This window comes from Malania oleifera, chromosome 1 (genome assembly GCF_029873635.1).
Source record: "Malania oleifera isolate guangnan ecotype guangnan chromosome 1, ASM2987363v1, whole genome shotgun sequence".
NCBI lineage: Eukaryota > Viridiplantae > Streptophyta > Magnoliopsida > Santalales > Ximeniaceae > Malania > Malania oleifera.
The window spans coordinates 92,922,531-92,947,388 of NC_080417.1; the positions used below are offsets into that span (position 1 = coordinate 92,922,531).

The 24,858-nt window shown below is 37.7% G+C and overlaps 1 protein-coding gene across 1 annotated transcript; it reads right to left on the reverse strand.

Moving 5' to 3' along the window:
- Positions 1–23,163: 23,163 nt before the first annotated feature.
- On the reverse strand, positions 23,164–24,623 carry LOC131147544 (uncharacterized). The gene is made up of 2 exons (XM_058097060.1): positions 23,918–24,623; positions 23,164–23,852 (listed from the first exon to the last, which is right to left on the reverse strand). Exons 1-2 carry the CDS (start codon positions 24,621–24,623, stop codon positions 23,164–23,166), a joined length of 1,395 nt encoding a protein of 464 aa, XP_057953043.1.
- Positions 24,624–24,858: the final 235 nt, after the last annotated feature.

Genomic DNA, 24,858 nt, shown 5'->3' on the forward strand with positions numbered 1-24,858 from the left:
TGTTGACCTTCAAGCTTCGGGCGCCTGAGGAGTTTTATACTCCATGGTTCGGTCACCCAACCCCTTTTAATTTTCTTAGATATATTCCATTTAAGAACAATTATTTCTCACTCATAGTTTATGCAGTGTGTGTGTGTGTGTGTGTGTGTGTGTGTGTGTGTGAGCCTAGGGACTTACTATGGTCAAGTTGAGCTTACATTATATGTTGTGTGCATGATGTGCAGGTGATAAGTGTACAAACCATATCCTAGATTACTATTATAAACCTTATTACATAAATGACTAATATATTACAATATAAATTACAAAACTTCACGGTCTTCTTGTTTCTTCAAGTGCTATCAAGGAAGTTTGATTTGAACCTGCACAAACAGTTAACAAACATCAAATATCAATATTTGTAATATCAAAACTGGGTGCGACCTATAAGGTCAACAAAATGTATTCACCATGTGTGACAGCCTTCCATGCTTTCCAATCCATGGTTATGATAATATTCTCAACCTTTGTTTCCAAAAAGTATAATTTAAACCACAAAAGATGGGAGGCCTAGTTGAGGATTGACACTCTTCAAAGGGAGCTACTCCTAGGTGTGCCATATAGATCTTTATGTAGCTACTAGTTAGGATTTTCTACAACCCCACTTTGATACCAATTGAAAGTTGAGGTGTAGTCCCAAGAGGGGAGGGGGGGCACTGAATTGGTTTATTAAAATTTTCTTTTAATTCCTTTTGGGAATTCTTAATTTCTTGTTAATTTAGCAATCACACAACCAAAACTTATTTGGACAATATATCCACAAACCAATACTTCAACACAACACAAAAAATTGGTTTATAATCACAAGTTCAATGGAAAATTAATTCAATTAAAAACTTGTATAAATAAGTGTAAGTATGGTAACTTGAATTATTTTGTAGATTATCAGATATTCTTCCAGCAAATCAATTCAACCAAAATGATAAAAACAATATATACAAGTTAGATTGATTCCAGCAATGCTTTCAAGATTCAGCACTTTAATAACTACAAGTAATCAATTACAAAATATAATATGCAACACTTTGGCAATTTTAGCTTTTGCAGGAATTCAAAATATTTGCTTGTTTGCAGCCCTGTGAATGTAAGCCATGTGGTTATTTTTTAATATGATGCTCAATATGAAATCCAACATTCTTTTCAAGAAGTTAGACTTTAAATAAACTTTTAGTTAATAGGTCTTGGGTGTTGAACCAATCAACGTACTCCTTTACGGTTTCCGCAATTTGTATTGATCAACTAATGTACTTCCTTTCGGTTTCTGCAAATTTCCAAAAGCAAATTAAGATTTAGTTTATTTAATATCTAATCCACGTAATGTATATGATCAAAAATTAAAACACAACCACGTAGTAAATATTTGTTGAAATGTAAAGAAAATAGGGAAAGAGGGTGACACCACGTTTTTTACAAGGTTTGGCTTATCCCCAGCTTATGTCCTCATCTTTGGCCAATATGACGAAAGGATTCCACTATATCGTTCCTTTTTGGTTGGAACAAACCTTTTACAAGCTATATTCCACGCTCAAACACTCCTTAAGTAGGCTAGAGCAACGCCTCTCCAAGTGATACCCTATACTCGGTCACTCGTTCAATAGGCCAGAGTAATGTCTCTCCAAGTGATACCCCACACTCACTCAATGATTCAACAACCTAGAATCATCAAGAAACAAGAAACAATAACTGCGTACAATGACACTCTCACAAAGAGTATATTAGTACAACAATTAGCACAATATACTTCAATATAAATTCAATATAAAGAAATTAAAACTCAATGAAATTCTATCACCGATATAATCTTCCCTTGATTGAAAGATTCAAACTTTAAGGCTCAAATTCATCTAAGATGATCATAAATAACTCAGTTGAGATACCAGAAAGATGTGAGCAAGAAAGCTTTTGAGAATTGAGAGCATTTGAGAGTATTAGATTGCTGAAAATATTTCTTCATTTATAAAATCCTTGTCTTATAGGCTATTTATAGAGTTTTAAAACTTAATTCCTAGCTCCCCAAGTTTACTTGGAGTGTTGGTCAAGTTTATGAAAAGAATGGAGCCCAAGAAACCAATTTAAAAATAATTTTCGTTGGTATTTTGAAATACTATTCGAGTGGCAGTCGCCTGGCACGACAAGACAGGCACCTGTCTCAATTATTTTTGAAAGTCAAAATACTGGAAGTTGCCTGTCAAAACAAAGGTAGGCACTTGGGATAACCAGGCAGGTGCCTGTCAGGCACCCATCAAGTGCCTGGTACCTTTCTATCCGTTAGCTATTAAAAAACACAAATATAGTGAGTCGCCTGGGAGTTTTGGGCATGCGCCCGATCTTTCAAAAACATTTGTTTTTTAAGATTTGACTTTGAAAACTCTTTTCATTTAAGACTTTCATTATTTAAAACTTTGGAAATTATATTTCAAGGTCTTTAAAAATGGTTTCTAGGATTTTAATTTTTTATAAAGAGCTTCAATGTTTTTATATTGAGTTTTACTTGAAGTACTTACATAAGACTTCCTCAAGAATCTAAATCCTTCAGCTCTTGGAGTCTTCATGTATGTTCTTCTTTGAGCTCTCTTGCTTTGTATTTCTTTGGCTCCATCTTGTCTTTAAGCTTTAATATACTTTAAGCTTTTTAGCAAGTCCTCTTTAACATCCATGCTCTCATAATCTTCAAGCCTTAATAAGACATCTTTGAATCTATGTCTTGACTCTTTAAACTTCATTTGTTCATATTTCTTTGAAGTATAAGTTTTGAATGATCCTAATGAGCATTTGACCTTGTAGTCATATATTTGAGTCCTAAAATATCATCACTTAACCAAATATGTTAAGGTCGTCTTATTTGTTATCATCAAAACAAGATTTTAAGCATTGTAAGGCCAACAATCTTTGTTCTTAAAAGGACGATCAAATTTTATGTGACCTAACTTCTTGCATTAAAAGCATGTAGTATATGCATAAGATTCTTTAGATGGAACTTAAAATTTTGACTCTCTCACAAAGTGACCCATGTAAACTTGTTTCTGTTTTAGGTTTTCTTTTCCATTAAAACCAAGACCTTCCGTATCTAGAGAATTTCTTTAAGCTCCAAAAGTCTTTCAAAATTATTTTGACCCTTGGTGAATTTATAAATAACTTTAGATTTGTCTTCCAAATTTCTTTCTAACTCCTCAATTTTCAAATCCCTTTCTTTTATTAAAGAGGTATAAGACTCATTTTGTTTTTCTAGCAGCTATGAAAATTCCATTAATTTTAATTTCAAATCAGAATTTTTCTTAGTCATTTACTTAAGCATTTTAAGAGTATACAAATATTACTATTGCAATTCATCATACAAAATTATGCTATCATCATTATCAGAATCACTAGAGTAATATGATGATGCAGAGCAAAACGACTGTACCTTGTGATTCTCTTTAGCTGAGGACAGTCCGACTTGATGTGGCCAACTTCTCTGCAATTATAGCAAGTAGGGGAATCATCATTTTGTTTCCTTCTGCTTGACTCTCCTTGTAATGACCTGGCAATTTTACTACGTGCTAATATTCATATTTATTTTTTTTTCTATATAACAACATTCATAATAACTCTGATATCCTGCTAAACTGATAAAGTCATGATCAACCCGGACCCATGGGTATCGAGGACATACCTGTCATACATCTCTAATACCTAAGCAGCAGGAAACATAAATTAAATACATGTCATACAACACCAGACACAATACTAGAGTTCTACTGAATCTTTCATATATATACAAACATCCACAAAAGGACCCAAAAAGTATCCTAAGTTCATAAACCAAAAACCAATCTGACCCTAACTCAACTACTTACCCTTCTGATTGTGTATCTCGGTTAATCTCTACTACTGTGGAGCTCTATCTGCCCTTTTACCTGGATTTCATGAAATGTTTGTAATGCTGGAGTGAGACACCTCTCAGTAAGGGAGATAAACTAATATTAGTGTATGCCAATAAGAGTAATATCGTATTATAAACATGAACTGTACGTAATATATTGGTAAAAAATGACTGTATAATTCCTGAATAAAACATGATTCTTCCTAACATAATATATCATACTAAATTTCCATAACATGTAAATCATCTTCTATAGCTGTACAATACTGATATATTACTCAGGATGGATAGTTAGCTTATGTCATGTATTACCCTCAAATGACTAGGTTATGCGGCCCGTAGGTGGGACCTAGCAATGGCTGGTTGACCACGCTAATTCAAACATAAGTTTGTAAGTACGATGGGCTTGCCCCACCTAGCCCGAACTACTAGGGGAATACCTTCACTACACTGAAGCCACATCAACTACCATCTCCCACAGTTTATCTGAGATGTGTGGTAGCACCAACATGAACTTGTACTTGAACTTGATCAGATAGCTACGGTACCGTGTTCTGAAATCTAAACTAAGTCATCCGATTTCTGATAACATATAGAATATTTCATATTATTGATATATAGTTGTTTCATATTTCAAAGTAATATCTAACATGATAATATTTTCCTGATTTTTGACATAACATGCATAATTACAGCATCTGCGCTGTCTGTGAATCACGACATTTGCGCCGGCTATATCATGACACACTAAACATGAAATTTATGCACTCTTTAACATGATATTCCCAAACCATAATCCTTGTACGATTTTTATGATTTTTCTGAAAACTATTATAACATGCTTATTCTGGAAGATCATAATATTAGTTTTCATGGAATTTATACTCGTGCCACACAAATGTGAGTATTATTCTAAACATAAAATTTGATCCAAAATCATATTTTCAGGTAAAAAAGGTATTAAATCTATTTCCCTGTTCAACAACAGTATTCTCAACACTCTACTATAGCATAATTTCTAAAAATAAATGTTGTACATTAATAAATAATTTCACGAAAAATGCTGACTTAATTTATCCCCTTACATGGCTTACTGAGAAGCCAACATATCTACGCCAACCTACTCTTGTGTGCTTCCAACTCAACACCCTGAAATTTAAATTTTCCCAACAAATCAACAAACACCAGTATAATACCTTCCAACCCACTCTCATCAGTATAGAAATATCCAATAATTTATACAACTTAATATAACCAACTTACCCATATATTGGGATGGTGCCCAAATGTTTTAAATCAAAATTTTGATCTAACAATGCTATAGAGAATCTTCCCAGGAGTAATGTGGCGACTTCTGATCATCAAACCGGTGAGAATTGAAGAGGAAAATCTTGAGAGAAGTCAGAGAGAGTCGGATTTTGGAGAGAGAGATAGAGACGTTACATGCCTAAATTCTCACTGAATTTTGAGTTTGGCATATTTATAGAGTGTTGCCTCGTCGGTGAGAGACATGGCCTCATCGACAAACCCAAGAAGGAGGTTCGTTGACGATATCATAACCTTCATCAATGAACTTCAGGTCCTAAAATCTGCCCTCTTGGTATCTTTTCGTTGACGAGACACGTGTCCACATCGACATGCCTAAGAAGACTATTCGTCGACAAACATTCTGCGTTCGTCGACGAGACCCTGTTGAGTCCCCCTCTGAAAATTACTTTTCTTTCCTTCCTTTTATTATTTAATTGCTATAATTCTCTGGGTCTCTACATTCTCCCCGCCTTATAAAATTTCGTTCTCAAAATTTTCTATCTATGCTATACACCATCCTCAAAGGAAAAATTGGCTACTTATTTTATTACCGATCCTCACTTATGGCGGAAGAATGTCATGGTTACATATACAGTTCTAGGAGATTACAATAACTGAACAAAATTCTCCCATATCCAACCAAAATAGAAACTAATACATGTACTGACTAACCTGCAAAAGAAATGTTACTTACTTGATCTTTTCTGATTACTGCTGGTCCCCACTGAAAAGGTGCTGGTATTTCTACCATATTTGCTCCTTGAACTCCCATGAAACTTCTTCTACTGCATGATTCCTCCACATGACTTTTACTAATGAAATTTTCTTACACAATTCCTATTCTTTCTTATCTAGAATTTGCACTGGTGTTTGTTAGCTTTGGTGTATTCCCAAGAGGGGGGGTGAATTGGAATTTAAAACTTCTTCCTAGGTTTAAACAAAATACCCATATAATAACACCTAGGGTCTTTCTATGCAATTTCAAATGCGTAAATAAATATAATGTGGAAATTAAGTCATACGCATCATTCACCCATAACATACATGTGCGATAAATTTAAAGTGTAGAAATATAAGTAAACACATGATATGTTATCGGCATTCGGCCAACTGTGCTTACGTCCTCGCCTCTAGCTCGCAAGCCTGAGGATTCCATTAAAGGCTCACTTAAGGGTGGAATGTCACCAATTACAACCAGGTCCAATTAACACAGGGCTGACCTCAACCTTAACCAGGTCAATTAGCGGGGCTGACCTCAACCTACACGCCTTAATAGGATGACACACCTAGCTTTCCTAACCGGGTCTAAGCCATTCTGGGACTATTCCAAGGCTAGTCTCCCTCTTCAGGTCCGTGCCTGGATATACAACAAAAGTGTATATAATCAGATGGTACAGTGTTTGTACTTTTGTGTAAAACAGATATGTACCAAATGTGCGCAATAACATACACCACAATATGATTCAATATGTAAGCTCAATGTGGTCTAAACGGTTCAACTCTCAAAGGTATTTTCTATCAGTGTAGTGCATGCGTGAGAGTGTCAAACAAACAATCTTTGAATCACAAGATATGTTGAATAAATAAATTCACACAAAGATGTCTAGTCTCAAGTATTTCAATCAGCAAGATAGTTCAAGCATGTGAGTATCAAATGAAGTATAAGCTTGGTTTGCAAAAGATGCGTAATCTTTGTATTCGAAAAATATATATGAGTTAAAGAATATTGCAACAAAGACCACTATCTCATAAACAAATATCTCTTCAAAGATTTATCAAATGAAACACACTAGATATTCGAAGGTGATTTAGAAAGAATTTTTGCAACCAAAATCAAGTATAAACTTCTCAAGATATTGCAATGACTATGCAATACTTAGAAGCTCCAATGAAGTCTTCTTAGGAAAGACTTATTGATAAAGTCCCCTAAGAACACTTAAGGATGTGCTCTCAAATAAAATAGTTTCGCACAAGCATAATCTTTTAGAGAGCAATCCTTAAGAATCAACACTTAAATAGCACTTACAAAAGTGTTTGAGAAGTAAGATGTGGTAAGAATAAGTGTTGGAGGCTCAACGATGAGTATTATGGGTTTTATGATTTTCAGAGAATTTCACCCTAATCTAATATGCTAATCCCATGCTAGTTATCCCAAATAAAGGGGGATATATATAGATACCCTACAAAATATGACCGTTGGGGACATACTTGGAATAATTAGAAAAGATAAATGACCTTTTAAATATTTTAACCCTGTTTAAAAAATATTTAACTACGGTAAAAATTAGGGTAACCGGAGAGGTCCGGTTGACCAGAACAGATTCGGTCGACTAGGGAAATATTGAACTAAGGGCACGGTCGACCAGGAGAGGGCGATTTCCCAATTTTCTGAGTTTCGATCGACTAGGCCAATTTGAACTGCCTGGTTCGGTCAACTAGACCATTGGGAATTCTCCTGAGGACCCTCCGGTCGACCAGGTAGTTGGAGAACAAAAAAAGCAAAAATGTTTATGACCATTAGAGGCAAAAAGCTTATGTTGCAAAAAAAACATAGGAAAAATTTCTGAGCGTGTGCTTTAATGCTAAAATTAAATGCATGTCATTTGCATTTCTCTTCTTGTCTAATATGATGAACTTTATTGTATATATTTTCAATTATGCATATTCTTAACGTGAGTCTTTTCATGCCGGTAAACCCATTTTACTCTTGATGCGTTTGTCATCACAAAAAGGGGAAGATTGTGACTTTGGAGTCTGTACCTATTTTGATGTTGACAAGCACATGGTTCGTAGGGGTGTATTTAGCATGTGCACAGGTCCATTTATTCAACACACACATAAGGAACGACGATGGAGACTTGCAGGACTCAAATACTATACCAATCAAGGAGCACATTCCTGAGTTAGAAGAGCAAAAAGACAAAGAAGATGTTTATTTTTATGTAATTGCATTTAATTTTTGATATCTTTGGTCTATAAGAATGCATAATCTACAGATGGTGAATGATCAGAACGCCGTAGATAGACCCTAGGGACCAACACATCTCAACCAAAACCTTTGTTCTAAATTGGCTAAATCATACAACAGTTTTGGATAGCTTTAGGTTAAATCGAGGCAAAAAAAAGTTTTACAAAACCAGTGGGCGAACGGATTTTTCAGTGTCTTCAACAAAGACCCGAAATGACCTAGGGACACGCACTCATGCATTACACATGTTTGGAATTTGAAATAGGGGTGGCTGGTGGCTTAGGACAGGACCGAAATGCACCAAAATGGTGAACATTCGGTCGATCATCAAACTCCATGTAAAAAGCCCCAGTCGACTGAACCTGGATAGGCCAACGTGACCAGTAAACCGGTCGAGCCCCACTAATTAATATATCCTGTTGACCAAACTCCAGCCAAGTAAACTATTTGACCTCCTGGTCGACCGAGTGATTTTGATACTACCAACCTAGTAGACCGAGTTCCCACAAGTGGGAACCAAAACGGTTGCCGACTGACTAGTTAGATTCATATTGACCTTGTAGAACCGAGCCTGCCAAAAACTAAGAAATCTCCTTTGGATGTACAGGTCAGTCGACTGAACCTACAAATTCATTTCACGCCTGGATCAGACGAACCCAGGAGCTTGGGTCGACCGAACTTGCCAGGGTCGACCCGTGCTCTCAGGTTGCTCCCAAAAATTATCATCGTAACTTTATTAAAATGAGGTTAATATTAATTAAACATCATTAATATTTTCTAAAATGACCTTCGTGTCCCCCAACGGTCATATTTTTCACAAACTCTATAAATACCCCCATCATTACTCCCAAATTAGCAATTGTAAGCTTTGGTGCAATCCTAAGAGGGGGGGTGAATTGGTATTTAAAAATTTTATCCCATAGGTCAATCCACTAATAACAGTATTACACAAGCCTTAAGTCATCTAGTGCATGTAAAATGAATCAATGTAAATATACAATGGAATTTAAACTACAACAAATGATTAACCAAGCATGTACAATAAACAGTAAATGAGACGACATCGAGAAATGTTATCGAGGTTCGGCCAAATAGCCTACATCCCCGCCTTGGCCAATAAGCACAAGGATTGCCACTATAGGCTCAACTTAAACAGGTGGAGCGGCACTTAAACAACCAGGTCAATTAGCACAGGGCTGACCTCAACCTTTACAACCAAGTCAATTGAGAGGCTGGCCTCACCAACACGCCTATCAGGATGGCGCACCTAGCTTTCTTAACGGGTTTAAGCCAATCCGGGGACTATTCCAGGGCTAGTCTCCCTCTTTAGGCCCGTGCCTGGAATACAAAAAATGTGTATATAATTTTGCGTACAAGGAAATGCTTCTACACTAGCTGATTATGTACCACTAAGCACAATGTAATTAATACACTACCAAGAGATAGGATTTGATAAGATCGGTGTATTCTGAGTGTCTACTCTCAAATATTTATGCAAATAAAGCAATCAGTGTGTTAGGGGTAGAATGGGTCTATGTTACCAGAGTTAGGCTCGGGAGTTCGGTTACGCGAGGGGAAGGTACGAGCACCCCCTACGCGCCCGTTCTTACGAACGGTACCTAATTAATTTGAAATTATCCCTAAGTTAATCTAATAAGTCTTTAAATTACTCCTTTTTATGAATTTATAGAGACATGTGAAAAATAAATAAATAAATATAATATATACATATATTCCCTCAGAGCTTAAGCTACGTGATGCCCGAAGGCTCATACCCTCGCAATTAAATCATAGGGATTAAAAATCAAAAAAATACTTTATCAAATACACTCCCAAATTTTAGAAATTTTATGGGCTTTCCTAAGTATGAAAATACTAGTTTGGGAGGTTTTGGATAGTAGGTATAATAATTTAAACCTAATAACAAGGATAAAAAATAGTAATACTAGAATATTAAGATACTACAATATGAAATATAAACATAAGATATAGTTGAAAATTTCAGAAATATGTGATAATAATAGCCCTAATATATTATAATGATAATACTGTACCTATAATAACAATACTACTATAATAATAACACATGTATATCTCACAATATTAATAACACATAACTACCCATACAATATTATAATACTACTTTAATATTTATATATACCATACATGTAAATATTAATATTATACATAATAATACTACTAAACTAATAATACATATACATCATAATTTAAATAACTATAACAATATAATAATAACATATCCTAACAAATACAAGCAAAAAGCCCTAATTATAAATAATCAAGATTTTGACATGAACACTAACAACACTCTAATATTAACAATAAAGGAAATATGACAATAGGTCAAACCCTAAAAGTTGAATATAAACAAACATGGAAATTATAGCATTTAGACAGACCTAAAAATAAATATACAATGACAAGGAAATAATCAAACCCTAAAAAGTTAAACGTGCAATAAAATGGAAATAAATCAAAATCCTAAAAAAAAAACATGGACTAATAATTTGGAAACGTACAATTCCTAATGTTACAATGTGATAATAATATGGAACCACTCATGACCTTAAAATTAATACACAATTTATATAGAGGCGATCGAACCCTAAAAACATCAATAACACACTAATTATAATAATGATGATAATAATAATAATATTTAACAATAATAAATAATATGCTTGTACTCATATATAAACAATGTACCTAATACTACCCATAATGTACAAATAATATAACATTTATATTAACACAATTCATCTAATAGTAATACTCCATAAATTAACAATGATACAACCAATAATAGTAACATACTAATTACATAATAATCTTACCAATGATGCTATATAAACAGGATAGTAAGAATGCTAATATAATTAATATAATAATAATGCTAACGATGATCTACATAACAATATGATTAATAATGATATATAAATCATATAACACTAATAATAACAACACACCTATAATGTGATGACAATATTAGAAATATTATACAAGTCATATAATAATATTATTAATGGTAATATACAAACAATATAATAACATAATTAGTAATGATATACAAACAATAGGATAATATAAATAATAATAATATTACTATCAATAATATACGAATAATAATACTAATATGGTCAATATAGTATATACATATAGATGCAAATATATAAAACATTTAAACTTTAAGTATTAAAACCCCAAACAAAACCAATATATACGTATATATATATATATATATATATATTAACACTAATAAATATATAAATATATATATGCATTGTGTGTGTGAGAAACAGCGTGCATGGGTTCCGTGTGCGTGTGTGTGTGGTGTGTGTGTACAGGATAGCTTACAGTGGGGTTGCCAGAGAATGGAGCAAGGGACACCGGGAGGTCTTGCCATCGAGGCTCGTGGAGATCTGGAGCGGATGTAGCCGGAGATGATGCTGCCTGGGCTACTGCTGCTGCTGTGGCCTGACGGAGGAGTGGCTCGGGCTCGTGTGGTTGAAGATGACCGGAGCAATGAACTGGTGACTCCAGCAGCGTCGCAACAGTGGGTGAGCTTGATAGCAGTGGGGTGGACGGAGATCGCCTTTGCAGGAGGGGTGACTTGGGATAGCTGTGGGTGTTCCCGGCGGTTTTGGCTGAGACGGCTGATATGCTGAAGTTGCAGGAGTGGCTGAGGAGGTTGCAGAGGGATGGATTATAGCCGACTGGGTGGTCGTCGGAGTGGGAGTTGTGGCTGGGTGTAGGCAATGAAGAAAGTTGGTTAGAGGAAGAAGATGAAGAGCCAGCTGCTACTGCTGTGCGTGTGAACCAGAGAGAAGAAGGGTGAGAGGGTTCTTTAGAGAAACAGAAATTTTTTTTTTATGCTGTTCTCTGCGCCTGGCCGTCCTTAGAAGAGAAGAAAAGGGCCCTTTTATAAAAAAAAATTTAGAAAACCAAACTATCTATTTTGCTCTTCGGTTTATAGTATTTTAATTATATTTTTTTTCTTTTGGAAATAATATATATGAGTATAATTACTAATATGGTAATAAGGATATAATAAAAATAATAATAAGGTAAAAATAATAATAAAGTGAATATAGAAATAAAAATAATAAATAATAGCAAGAGTAATAAAAATTAATGATAATAGCCAAATAATAATGTTAATAAAAATACTAATACTAATAATAATAATAATGGTAAATATAGTGGTAAGAATAAAAAATAAAAACAAAAATAATAATAATAAAAATAATAGTGATAAAAATAAGCCACTTATAACACTATAGGAAAATAACAATAATATAATAATAGTAATAATAATAAATTACTTATATCAATATAGGAAAATAAATAATAATAATATAATAATAGTAATAATAATAAATTACTTATATCAATATAGGAAAATAACAATAATAAAATAATAGTAATAATAATAAATTACTTATAACAATATGGAAAAATAATTAACAATAATAATAATAGTGAAAAATAAAAATAAAAATAATAATAGTGTAAATAACAACAATAGAAATAATAATAATAATAATAATAATAATAATAACAATAACAATAATAATAATAGTGAAAAATAAAAATAAAAATAATAATAGTGTAAATAACAACAATAGAATCATAATAATAATAATAATAATAATAATAATAATATTGGGTCTGGTAAAAATGGGGTGTCTACAGCTGCCCCTCTTTGTAGGCTTTGTCGCTTCAAAGTGAAAGTAGGAATTCTCCTACGTTATTTGTAGCAACAAGCCTGCAAAGATAAAAGACGCTGATTTTGGACCGGACCCAATGTAACAAAAGAGACCAAAATGATTTGTGAAAACCGATTTGCATGTATGATTGAGAGCACATGAGAATGACTTGCGTCGAGTGTAGGAACCCGAGCTATAGTTCACGGATGGAGACTTGCACTGGGTGTAGGAACCCGAGCTATAGTGCGCAGAAGGTGACTTGCACCGGGTGTAGGAACCCGAGCTATAGTTCACGGAAGGGTGACTTGCACCGGGTATAGGAACCCGAGCTATAGTTCACGGAGGGTGACTCGCACCGGTGTAGGAACCCGAGCTATAGTTCATGAGGGGTGACTTGCATAGGGTGTAGGAACCCGAGCTATAGTTCACGGATGGTGACTCGCACTGGATGTAGGAACCAAGCTATAGTTCATAGAAAGAGACTCGCATCGGGTGTAGGAACCCGAGCTATAGTTCATGAGAGGTGACTTCCACCGGGTGTAGGAACCCGAGCTATAGTTCACAAAGGGTGACTTGCACCGGGTGTAGGAACCCGAGCTATAGTTCACAGAAGGGTGACTTGCACCGGGTGTAGGAACCCGAGCTATAGTTATCAAAGGGTGACATGCAACGGGTGTAGGAACCCGAGCTATAGTTCACATAGGGTGCCTTGCACCGGGTGTAGGAACCCGAGCTATAGTTCACAGAAGGGTGACTTGCACCGGGTGTAGGAACTTGAGCTATAGTTCACAGAAGGGTGACTTGCACTGGGTGTAGGAACCCAAGCTATAGTTCACGAGAGATGACTCACACTGGGTGTAGAAACCCGAGCTATAGTTCATGAGAGGGTAACTTGCACCAGGTGTAGGAACCCAAGCTATAGTTCATAGAAAGAGACTCGCACCGGGTGTAGGAACCCAAGCTATAGTGTTTGCAATAATAACTCAAACATTAGTAAGACAAAAGTTGTTTGGGATAATGATCAAAAGAGATGCATGACAAGAGGAGTATGACTAGAATACAGTAGTGCATGTATGCTGTCTACTGTGGTGCCAGAACATGGGGATATGTTGCTACATGCATGAAATTTATGGTAATGAATGAAGGAAATTCCAGAATCTTTTCCCCTAGTGCGTCTGTAATCAATAACCTCATCTTTCATCTTGGCCATGTTTTTGATACTTGCCACATCTGTAACTGATCTTGGCTCAATTTTCTTAATTCACCCAATCATGGAGACGATTGACTTGGCTAAAAGGAAACTCACTAAAAAATCTGCCCCAGTTGAATGGATCTACAACCAATATTAACCTTGTTTGCTTAATGTAATTGGATAGGGAGACATTTGACAAGTTTTGACAGAACAATTTCCTCATTGAAAATGCATCAGTAAAAGCTCTCAGTTTCATATGAAGGCCACAACCTCCCCGAATTCTGCCTCATTTATCAATTGTACACCACATTTCCAATTTTCATGAAAGCTCCAGGACATGGGATCTACTTAAGTCATATTTGCTGATCATGCCTGAAACAGGAAGCATACTAGCGAACTCTTTTGATTACCCTATTCTCGAGACTATGAAAAAGGTTTTTTTTTTCTTTTTAAGAAATATCCAACCATGTAATTGTGACATCCCTTTGCTACATCAAAAGATCATATGTGCAAGATGACTAGTTTTACCAAGCTTAAATGTCAGTTCAAAGGCAAAACTTTATACCAGTATTCAAAAAGTCGAAGCACATAAATGTTAAGTTTGTCAAGCTTAATTCTTATTTGACTAATTTTTACCCTTTCGTTGATGACCCCGAACATTTCTCCCTCCTTTCGCCTTATTTTGTTGTGAACCCCTGTGATTCTCAAGTTGAACTATTGCCTCTAATTTAGTCCATGTTTTGATCTCAAGATGGTCTTTAAGACTCGGGACGAAACATAGGCTTGGGGACATAGGTTCTGAAGAAGAGGGAAACTGTGGCTCGAAAATCCCAACCCATAATGACATTTTCTACCCCAGTTTAAGTTGAGGCACTTTGTTTCGGCTTTGACCGAACTTGTCCTTTGAACAAGCTGCCTACGTACCTTTTCAGGATCAGGTCGTTATGTAGTTCAGACCCAACATTGGTCTGACAAATAATTTGAGACAACAATGTATACCAATCTGGTCAGGACTTTCATTTGGACTGTAATATAGGCTAAGGGTATGGGTTAAAGAAAGAAAGAGTTAAATAAGGCTCAAAATCAGCACTTTTTATCAAGGGTAACTTGGTCAAAGATCGCATGCGTAGCATGTCCCTCATTTTCTTTCTCTTTTTTCTTTATCTTTCCATTTGCTTTTACTGCTCCCTTTTGTTTTTCTCTTTCATGAAGGGATTCTGTCATTTTTGTTTGGACTTCCTTTGGCACTAATCCTTTGAAATTGCCCCAGTGTGGGGTGTGATCCTTTGACGGGTTAATCAAAAATTGAATTTTCCAAGCTCAAGAAGGGCTTGCAAGGGATCTATTTTTGTTTCTTTTTGGTAGCAGAAAGACGGCCTGCCATCATTTCGGGTAGCCAATTGTTGTCTCATATGACTTGCCAGACCCTAAAGGACCAATACCTAAGTTAAATTTTGTGAACTGACTTTTGAAAAAATACTAGTTTATCATTTAGGCTCAACTTGGTTACCAAATGGTAAATCATTATTTGGTTCTTTTATAGGAAAACAGATCGACCAATGATGGCCATCTATCATTTGATCAAAACATGAGTAATGAATAGTCATTAGATTTATGAAGCAAACCATCATCTTATTGAATTTCCTTGAGAGTTTACAGGGTTTCTAAGAAAAATATTTCTTTACCGCATCTGAGTTCGTGGGGTGCACCAGATCGGCTCCATCCATGTCTGATAACAATAGGGCACCTCCTGAAAATGCCTTCTTTACCACATACGGCCCTTCATAATTTGGGGTCCACTTACCTCGGGGGTCATTATGAATTGGTAAAATCTTTTTCAAGACTAGATCTCCTTCTTGAAACCGTCGAATACACACCTTCTTGTTAAAAGCTCTCATCATTCTCCTTTGATACAACTACCCATGAACTATAGCTGTCAATCTTTTTTCTTCAATTAGATTCAACTGGTCATATCTAGATTGCACCCATTCTGCTTCGGTTAACTCTGCTTCTTTTAAGACTCGTAACGATGGAATCTCAACTTCTATCTGAATTATGGCCTCCATTCCGTACACCAAAGAGAAAAGGGTAGCCCCTGTAGATGTTCGAACAATGGTTCGATAGGCCAATAAAGCGAAAGGTAACTTCTCATGCCAATCTCTATAGGTCTCTGTCATTTTTTCCAAGATGCTCTTGATGTTCTTATTGGCTGCTTCCACTACTCCATTCATTTGAGGTCGATAGGGGGCTCAATTATGATGCTTGACCTTGAACTGACTGCACAATTTTGTCATGACCTCGTTGTTCAAGTTTTTGGCATTGTCTGATATTATCCTTTCTGGGATCCCATACCTGCAAATTAATTCTCTCCTGATAAAATGATTGATTACATTTTGAGTGACATTAGAGTATGATGCTACTTCTACCCATTTTGTGAAGTAGTCAATGGCCACGAAAATTAATCGATGCCCATTACTGGCCTTCGGGGTTATCGGTCCGATCACATCCATGCCCTATGCTGAGAAAGGCCAAGGTGCAGATAAAACCTAGAGTTGAGTGGGTGGGACTTGTATGCGATCTCCATAGATTTGACACTTATGGCACTTTCGAACATACTCTATACAATCCCGTTCCATGGTTATCCAATAGTATCCACTCCTTAGGATTTTTCGGACCAACGAGTGACCTCCCGCATGGGTCCCACAAACGCCATCGTGTACTTCCTGTATGATTTGTCTTGCCTCTTGCAACTCCACACACCGTAGGAGGGTCATATCATGGTTCCTTTTATACAATATCTCCCCATCTAAGAAGAATCCCATAGCTAGCCTCCTAACTGTCTTCCGGTCGTTATTAGAGGCTCCTATGGGATACTCCTTCCATTGCATGTATGCTTTGATATCATGAAACCATGGCTTTCCATCAGCTTGTTCCGTCATCATACAATATGCTGGCTCCCTATGTATCCTTATTCGAATGGGTTCAATCTCTATTTCAGACTCAACCTTAAATAAAGCCGCCAATGCTGCTAGCGCATCAGGGATTAAGTTATTCTCTCTCGGTAAATGCGAAAAACTGATAGTATCGAATTCCTGCATCATTTCCTAAATGAACTCCTGATATGGTATTAATTTGGAATCTCGGGTTTCCCACTTTCCAGTCAACTGATAAATTACCAAAGCGGAATCTCCTTTTACAATCAATTTTTTAATGCCTCGGTCAATAGCTACCTGTAGGCCCAATACGCACGCTTCATACTCAGCTATATTATTGGTACACAGAAAGGTGAGTTTGGTTGTGACTGGGTAATATTAACCCTCTGGTGATATGAGTACAGCCCCTATTCCATGCCCCCATACGTTGGTCGCCCCGTCAAATAGCATCATCCACCCAACATTACCTTCCTTTTCTTGATCAATTGAATCAATATCTTGATCCGGGAAGTCAAACTCCATGGATTGGTAATCATTAACAGCCCTATCAGCCAAATATTCTGCTATAATGCTCCCTTTGATGGCTTTTCTTGTTACATATGTAATATCATAATCAGTTAACAGCATTTGCCAACGAGCCATCCGTCCTGTTACCGTAGGTTTCTCGAAAACATACTTAATCAGATCCATTTTAGAAATCAGCCATGTTGTGTAATACAGCGTGTATTGCCTTAATATGCTAACCACCCACACCAAAGCGCAACACGTCTTCTCCAGGTTAGAGTACCTAGATTCATATTCTGTGAACTTTTTGCTTAGATAATAGATGGCGCGCTCCTTTCTTCCAAACTCGTCGTGTTGTCCTAACACACACCCCATGGAATTCTCTGATACTACTAAGTACAATATAAGAGGCCTTCCAGGTACAGGGGGAACCAAAACTGGAGGGTTCAATAGATATTATTTTATTTTCTCAAAAGCTTTTTGACAATCTTCACTCCATTTTTCGGGGTTATCCTTCTTCAGCAGCTTAAATATGGGCTCACAAGTAGCAGTCAACTGAGATATAATTCGAGCTATGTAGTTTAATTGGCCTAGGAAACTCCTGACTTCTTTTTTGGTTTTGGGACTAGGCATTTCTCGAATAGCTTTTATTTTATCTGGGTCTACCTCAATCCCTTTCTCATTTACAATAAATCCCAACAATTTTCCCGAAGAAGCTCTGAATGTACATTTTTCTGGATTTAATTTCAGTTGACATTTTCGTAGCCTTTTAAATAGCTTCCTTAAGTTCATCACATGGCTATACTCATCCCGAGACTTAACAATCATGTTGTCCACATATACTTCTATCTCCTTATGCATCAAGTCATGGAATAACGTTACCATGGCTCTCTGATAGGTTGCCCCTGCATTCTTTAAACCAAAGGGTGTAACCTTGTAGCAAAAGGTCCCCCATAAGGTGATAAACATGGTCTTCTCTTTATCTTCTAGGGCCATCTTAATTTGATTATATCCATAAAATCCATCCATGAATGAAAACAGGGCATGTCGCGCCGTATTGTTTACCAGCACATCTATGTGTGGAAGTGGGAAATTATCTTTAGGGCTAGCTTTATTCAAGTCTCGATAGTCAACACAGACTCTCACTTTTCCATTTTTCTTCATTATTGGAACTACATTGGCCATCCACTCTGGATATTTGGCTACTTCTAAAAAACCAGCCTCAAACTGCTTCTGTACCTCTTCTTTTATTTTGATCAACATATCTGGGCGCATTCTCCTCAGTTTCTATTTTACCGGTTTGCTACCTGGGTAAATGGGTATTTTATGTGTTACTAAGTCTGTATCCAAACCCGGCATGTCCTCATATGACCATGCGAAAACATCTTGGTATTCCTTCAGAAGATTTATCATTTCACATTTTTCTCTTCCCCCCAACAGTGCCCCGATTTTTACTTCTTTTGGTTCCTCATTAGCCCCCAAATTTATTGTGACCGTGGGGTCACTACTGGTTAAAGTTGGTTTTTCATCTGATTTCAACATTCTTGGCATTTCAGGTGATAAGTTGGTTTCCTCTTCCATTTCAGCTTCTAGGATTAAGTTTTCAAAGTTAACATCACTTTCTGGCTCCTGAATACTGGTATGATTATTTTCCCTATCCCTGCATAAAACAAAGGTAAACAATTTTTTGACAACTGATCCCATGATGTAATAAATGTGAAAGAAATGCATATTTGTTTTATTGATGAAAAAAGACAAACGGTCCGAGGCGATAATGTCCACGGATTACAAAAAGAAAGCTAAATGAGCAAAAGCTATTACATGAAGTGAATTGGGTAATCAAAAGATGTCTAGTTCTGGATTTCTGCTCCTGTAGTCAATGGGTAGATCCATCTACTTGAGTCATTCATGTGATCTCCTGATTCCAAGGCCAATATGCTCATCTATTTCATTTCTTCCTCAAGAGTGACTTGATTGCCCTTTCGAAAGGTCTGATTCATTGGCGGGACTTCTACCCCCCATTTAGTACTTACTCTTCCTGTGCGCCTCTCGATTCGGAGTATTCTTTTCTCTTCTGCCTTCTTCTTATGGTCAGCTAAAGTAGGAGTAAATCCGATGCCGTATCTCTCATTCATGCCTTCTGGTAACAATGGCATTGCGATGCCCTGAAGATACTTCCCCAACCCTTTTCCTGGGCAAAACCCTGATTTAATCATTTCAGCAGCCACCATACGCGTGGAAGAAGAGATTCGAGGTTGAGGGATAAAAGATCCCTCCATTATAGTAATGACGTTGATGATCTCAAATGCTCGGGACGAATCTTCATGGGCTTCTTCAGCTGCTTCCACATAGGGAGTGGAAGAAGGTTTAGTAACCATTATATCGGTTTCTCCATAAACACATACCAGTTTATCCCCTACTACAAATTTCACTCGCTGACGCAAAGAGGATGGAACTGCCCCAGTATTATGTATCCAAGGCCTTCCCAAGAGACAACTGTATGAAGATGTAATATCCATGACTTGAAAAGTGATATTGAAGGTTACGGGTTCAATCTGAATAGGGATGTCAAGCGACCCTACTGACTCTCTTCGTGTTCCATCGAAGGCACGCACCACCAAATTGTTTGGTGTCACATAAAAAGGATCAATGGGTAACCTTTGCAGTGTAGTCATTGGCATAACATTGAGGGATGACCCATTATCTATCAAGACTCGAGACATCATATGATCCTTACATTTGGTGGATATATGCAGTGCCTTGTTGTGCCCCTGGCCTTCTGGCGGAATTTCTTCATCAGTAAAAGTGATGTAGTTGGAGGCTGCTAGACTTCCGATCACATGATTGAATTTATCAACGCTGATATCTTGGGGAATGTAGGCTTGATTTAGGACTTTAAGTAACGCCTCCCGATGGGTCACTGAATTTAGTAGAAGTGACAAAACAGATATGTGAGCCGGCATTTTCTTTAGTTGGTCCACAATGTTGTACTCACTATGCTTTATTATCTTCAGGAATTCTTCGGCCTCTCCATTGGATATTGGACTTTTCACTGCCCTGTCTGGTTCCCCTGCATTCTGTCGATTTGTTTTAGAAGAATCTGGCATATACACCTTACCACTTCAAGTTATCCCTTTTACCCCTGCTATATTGCTGGTGCTTCCTTCTACATACGCTTCGCATTCATATTTCCAGGGTACTGCTTGGTTACTCTTGTATGGGAATGGACTGGGAGTAGAGATCACCAAGCGAGCTGGCGCTTCCTGTGTGGGAAGAGCCTTGTTCATGGTAGGTATGAATGGTTGATTAGTGCACTGATGATATACTGGCTTGTTTTCCCCAACGACTGCAATCTCTCCACTTTTGCGGGTATAATCGATCTCTATAAACTTGTTATCCACCATATTTTGCAAAAACATTCTAAAAGTTACACACTGTTTCACAGATCTTCCTTCTTTACTCTGACATAAACAATATGCATTAGTGGGGCAAACGGCCTCCTGCCCTATTTGACCTGCCACAATAAGTTCATTGAACACCCAATCTAAAGACATTTGTTCAAAATCCACTTCATTCGTCCCTTCTTCTATCATTCCGACATTGTTACCCCCATGATTGGGCAAAGGGTTCCCTTGAATTCTTGGTTGTTTATCATCAAATGCTAGCCATCCGGCTTCTCTTAGTGTTTGAACCTTATTTTTGAATGCCCAACAACGTTCAATAGTGTGCCCAGGAGTGTTAGCGTGATATGCACACTTGGCTTCGGGGTCATACCATTGCGGAAAAGGTGCCGTAACGACCGTTCCAGGAATGACCGAAACTAAGTTCCTTTCCATCAATTGGGGGAATAATTCTGAGTATGTCATTGGAATAGGATCTATCCTTCTCATATTTCTCTGGATGCCTCTATCATGAGTTCGCACATTCGGTTGGGCGGGCATGGTCCCGGAAGGAACAACTTGGGGTCAACCTCCCGTATGAACCGTCTCATTGACAGAGGGTTCGAAAACAAAATTCCTCCTAGCCCCTTGGCCATGCTCTCTTTGATATTGTTGTCTTTGAACCATCTGGATCTCTTCTTCCTTCTTCTTGCTTGTCCACTTCTTGCCTAGACCAGTCTCTGTACTAATACATTTAGTTCTCCCGACTTTGATGGCCGTCTCAATCCTCTCTCCGGTAGAAACAATGTCCATGAAGTCATGGGGGGTTGCCCCTAGGAGATGCCCAAAGTAAGGATCTTTCAAAGTATTCACAAATAGGGAAATAGCCTCCCTATCTTCCACCGGAGGATTGACTTGGACAGACATGTCCCTCCACCTATATGCATATTCTCTAAATTTTTCGGTGGGTTTCATTTGCATACTCTGCAAGGTCATACGATCGGGTGCCATTTCTATAACATGGCAGTATTGAGCTATGAAAGAATTAGCCAGATCTTTCCATGTGCGGATCCGAGCCCGATCTTGTTGAATATACCACCTGATAGCTGCCCCTGTCAAGCTATCTTGAAAGCAATGCATCATTAGTCTCTCATTATCAGAATGTGCAGCCATTTTTTGGCAATACAGGGGCAGGTGAGTTCGAGGACAATTAGTTCCATTAAATTTTTCAAAATCTGGTACTTTGAATTTCGGTGGCAAGGTGACCTTTGGCATGAGGCACAGATCATTGGGATCTACAGAGTCGAATGTATTGGATCCCTCAATAGCTTTCAAGCGTTCCTCTAGTACGTCGTATCGACGTTCAGATTCAGATCTGTTCATCCCCAGATCAGAAGCTACTAAGGGGGGAGTCCCCGCTACTGGAAACCCCTGTGCTGGTACATTAGGAATGAACGGGGGTATACTTGGCATCGAACCCTCCATGATGCCAGGTAGTGGAGCTGACGTTTGTCCATGCACTGGGGTAAACCCGGGAGGATGAGTGGGGTCCATATCTGTCTCCGGATCATTCTGCACTGCTTTTCCTTTGTTCGTCAACAATTCCAGAATCTTGGACATTTTTTCATTCATTTCTTCTTGTCCTTGCTCTATACCCAGGACTCTACCTTCCAATTGTTCACTCATTTCTTTTGCCCTTCTCCTGGTATTGTATTGATGCATGACAGTATCAATGTTGCTTGCTCAGACGAATTCTATGGCTAGGCACTGCAAACCAAAACTTTCCCTTTTTAGAATCGTGAATGCATAGGTATGAATACATGAAATGCAATGGTCTTTTCAAGACATGTGTAAATTTCACAAATATGAAACATATGTATGCAACCTAATGTACTCCAACCAAGGTTCATGGAAGAGATCATCATCATTGTAGAAAATAAAATCTGCTTTTCATTAAAAGAATCCTTTCATACAATAACAAATCCAACTGAATATTAAATCAAAATTTGCTCATGATTGCACAATCTCTGCATTTTACTGTGTCGTCTTTTTATGCAAAGCTCAAAACTTGGCCTCCCAGTAGCCCGCTTTCGTTATGCACGGCTCCATCTTTTCCAGTACTTAATTATACTTGCTTCACTGCTCATCCCCCTACCTCTCCAACTCTTGTATATAGAGCGATTTTTTTTTACTTTCGGTATGGGCATCTTCTAACATTTGAGATTTCCGTTCAAGTGCTGCTTGAAGCCTTCATCTTTCCTTCCTTAGAGCCACGACCTCTTCTTCTGATTGTATGTACCGAATCCTCTGTCGCTTGATTTCCTTGCGATAAACAGAGACTAGAGCCTCCTTTTGCTGATTCCCCACTTCTGCTCTTGCATCTCCCTTTTCTACTGGGCATGGATCCCCTTGTGGCTTCAATTGCATGCACGCGCTTGGTGATTTAACATCCTCAATAACGACTTCTGGGATTCTTTTGCGTCGGGGGTTTACTCGATTTTCCCACCATACTTCATAATTTCCTTGGACTGTGGCAATTCCATCACCCGGACCTATTAGGTGCATATGTTTCCAAGCCACCATGAACTTTCTAATTTGATTTTGAGTGTCTCCTATTTCATATGCGAAGTCCGAGTCGGCTAATCCGTGAGTCATAGGCACAAACTGAGACGCTCCCACTTGCCTTCTTGCCATCAAAGGAACGTATGCTATTCCTCCCCATGGACCTAATAACGGGACCCACGGGAAGTTTCCACATCGATACATCATGTTGGAATGGTTCATCCATGGCGCTTGCCAAACTAATCCCAACTCCCTTAGTTTGTGCAATTTTTCATTCCAGTTAGCCTTGCTCCATTGAATATTCTGCTGAGCCTCCTCAAACTCGGCTAAGGGGATTCGAAGAGCTGAAAAGGTGTTACGGTACCCCCCTTGGTTACCTAGCAGGTGACTGGCAAACCAAACATAGAGTAATGATACGCAACATTTCAGTCGTTCCTGACACTTGCTCCTGCATTTGTTAAGAGATCGAAAGTTTCTACCAAAATCCCGGGATCCGGATTAGCCCCATTCTTTACTTGCGCGACAAAAGAAATAGTGGATCTATCAATGGTCCCTAGTTCTTTAGGAAATATAATTAGGCCATATATGGCCAGTGCGAACAAATGTATCTGAACCTCTTCACCTTTCTCTTCTTCCAACAACTCCTTCAAGAATTTCCAAGTGATCCTTTTGCTTTCCCCTGCCGTTCGTTGAATCTTGACCCCAGCAAGGTTATACAACTCCCGTGCTAAGGAAATCCTGGAATCAGGCACATAAGTACGGTAGGGTGATCGCTGTGTCATCAAATGCAGTAGCGAGGAGTACTCTTCAATTGTAGGAACCATGTCGATTCCATCTATCGTAAAACATGTGTACGGAGGATTCCAAAAGTCCACCAATGCCTTCACCATCTGAAGATTCACCGTTATGTGTAACAAGAAACCGATATGGCCATATAACTGTGAGAATTCCAAACGGCGTTGCGGGGTCCAATCCTTCCAGATAGTTTTTAGTTCCTTCCGGGAGTTTGACCGGGTATATAAGCACACTTTGGCAGGTAATTCCACTTTTGATTCTTCGTTCAAGCTATCTCCCCACTGCTTTTGCTGTCTTTCAGAATACAACTGTACTACGGACTCGGTCTCTTGATAAACAACAGTGTCCTCCATAACTGAATCTGATCTCTCCCAGAAACCTTGGGAAAGTAAATGGGATGCCTATATGGATGCAATATGTTAGCAACATTATCATATAATTCAAAGCAGAAACTTAAGATGTGACTACCAACTTATCGGAGATGATTATGCCTGCATGTTTATGAAATTGAGCATGGGATGCATGATTATGAAATGTGTGAATGCATAAGTATTTAATGCAAGACCATGGGATGCAATGTGTATTTAT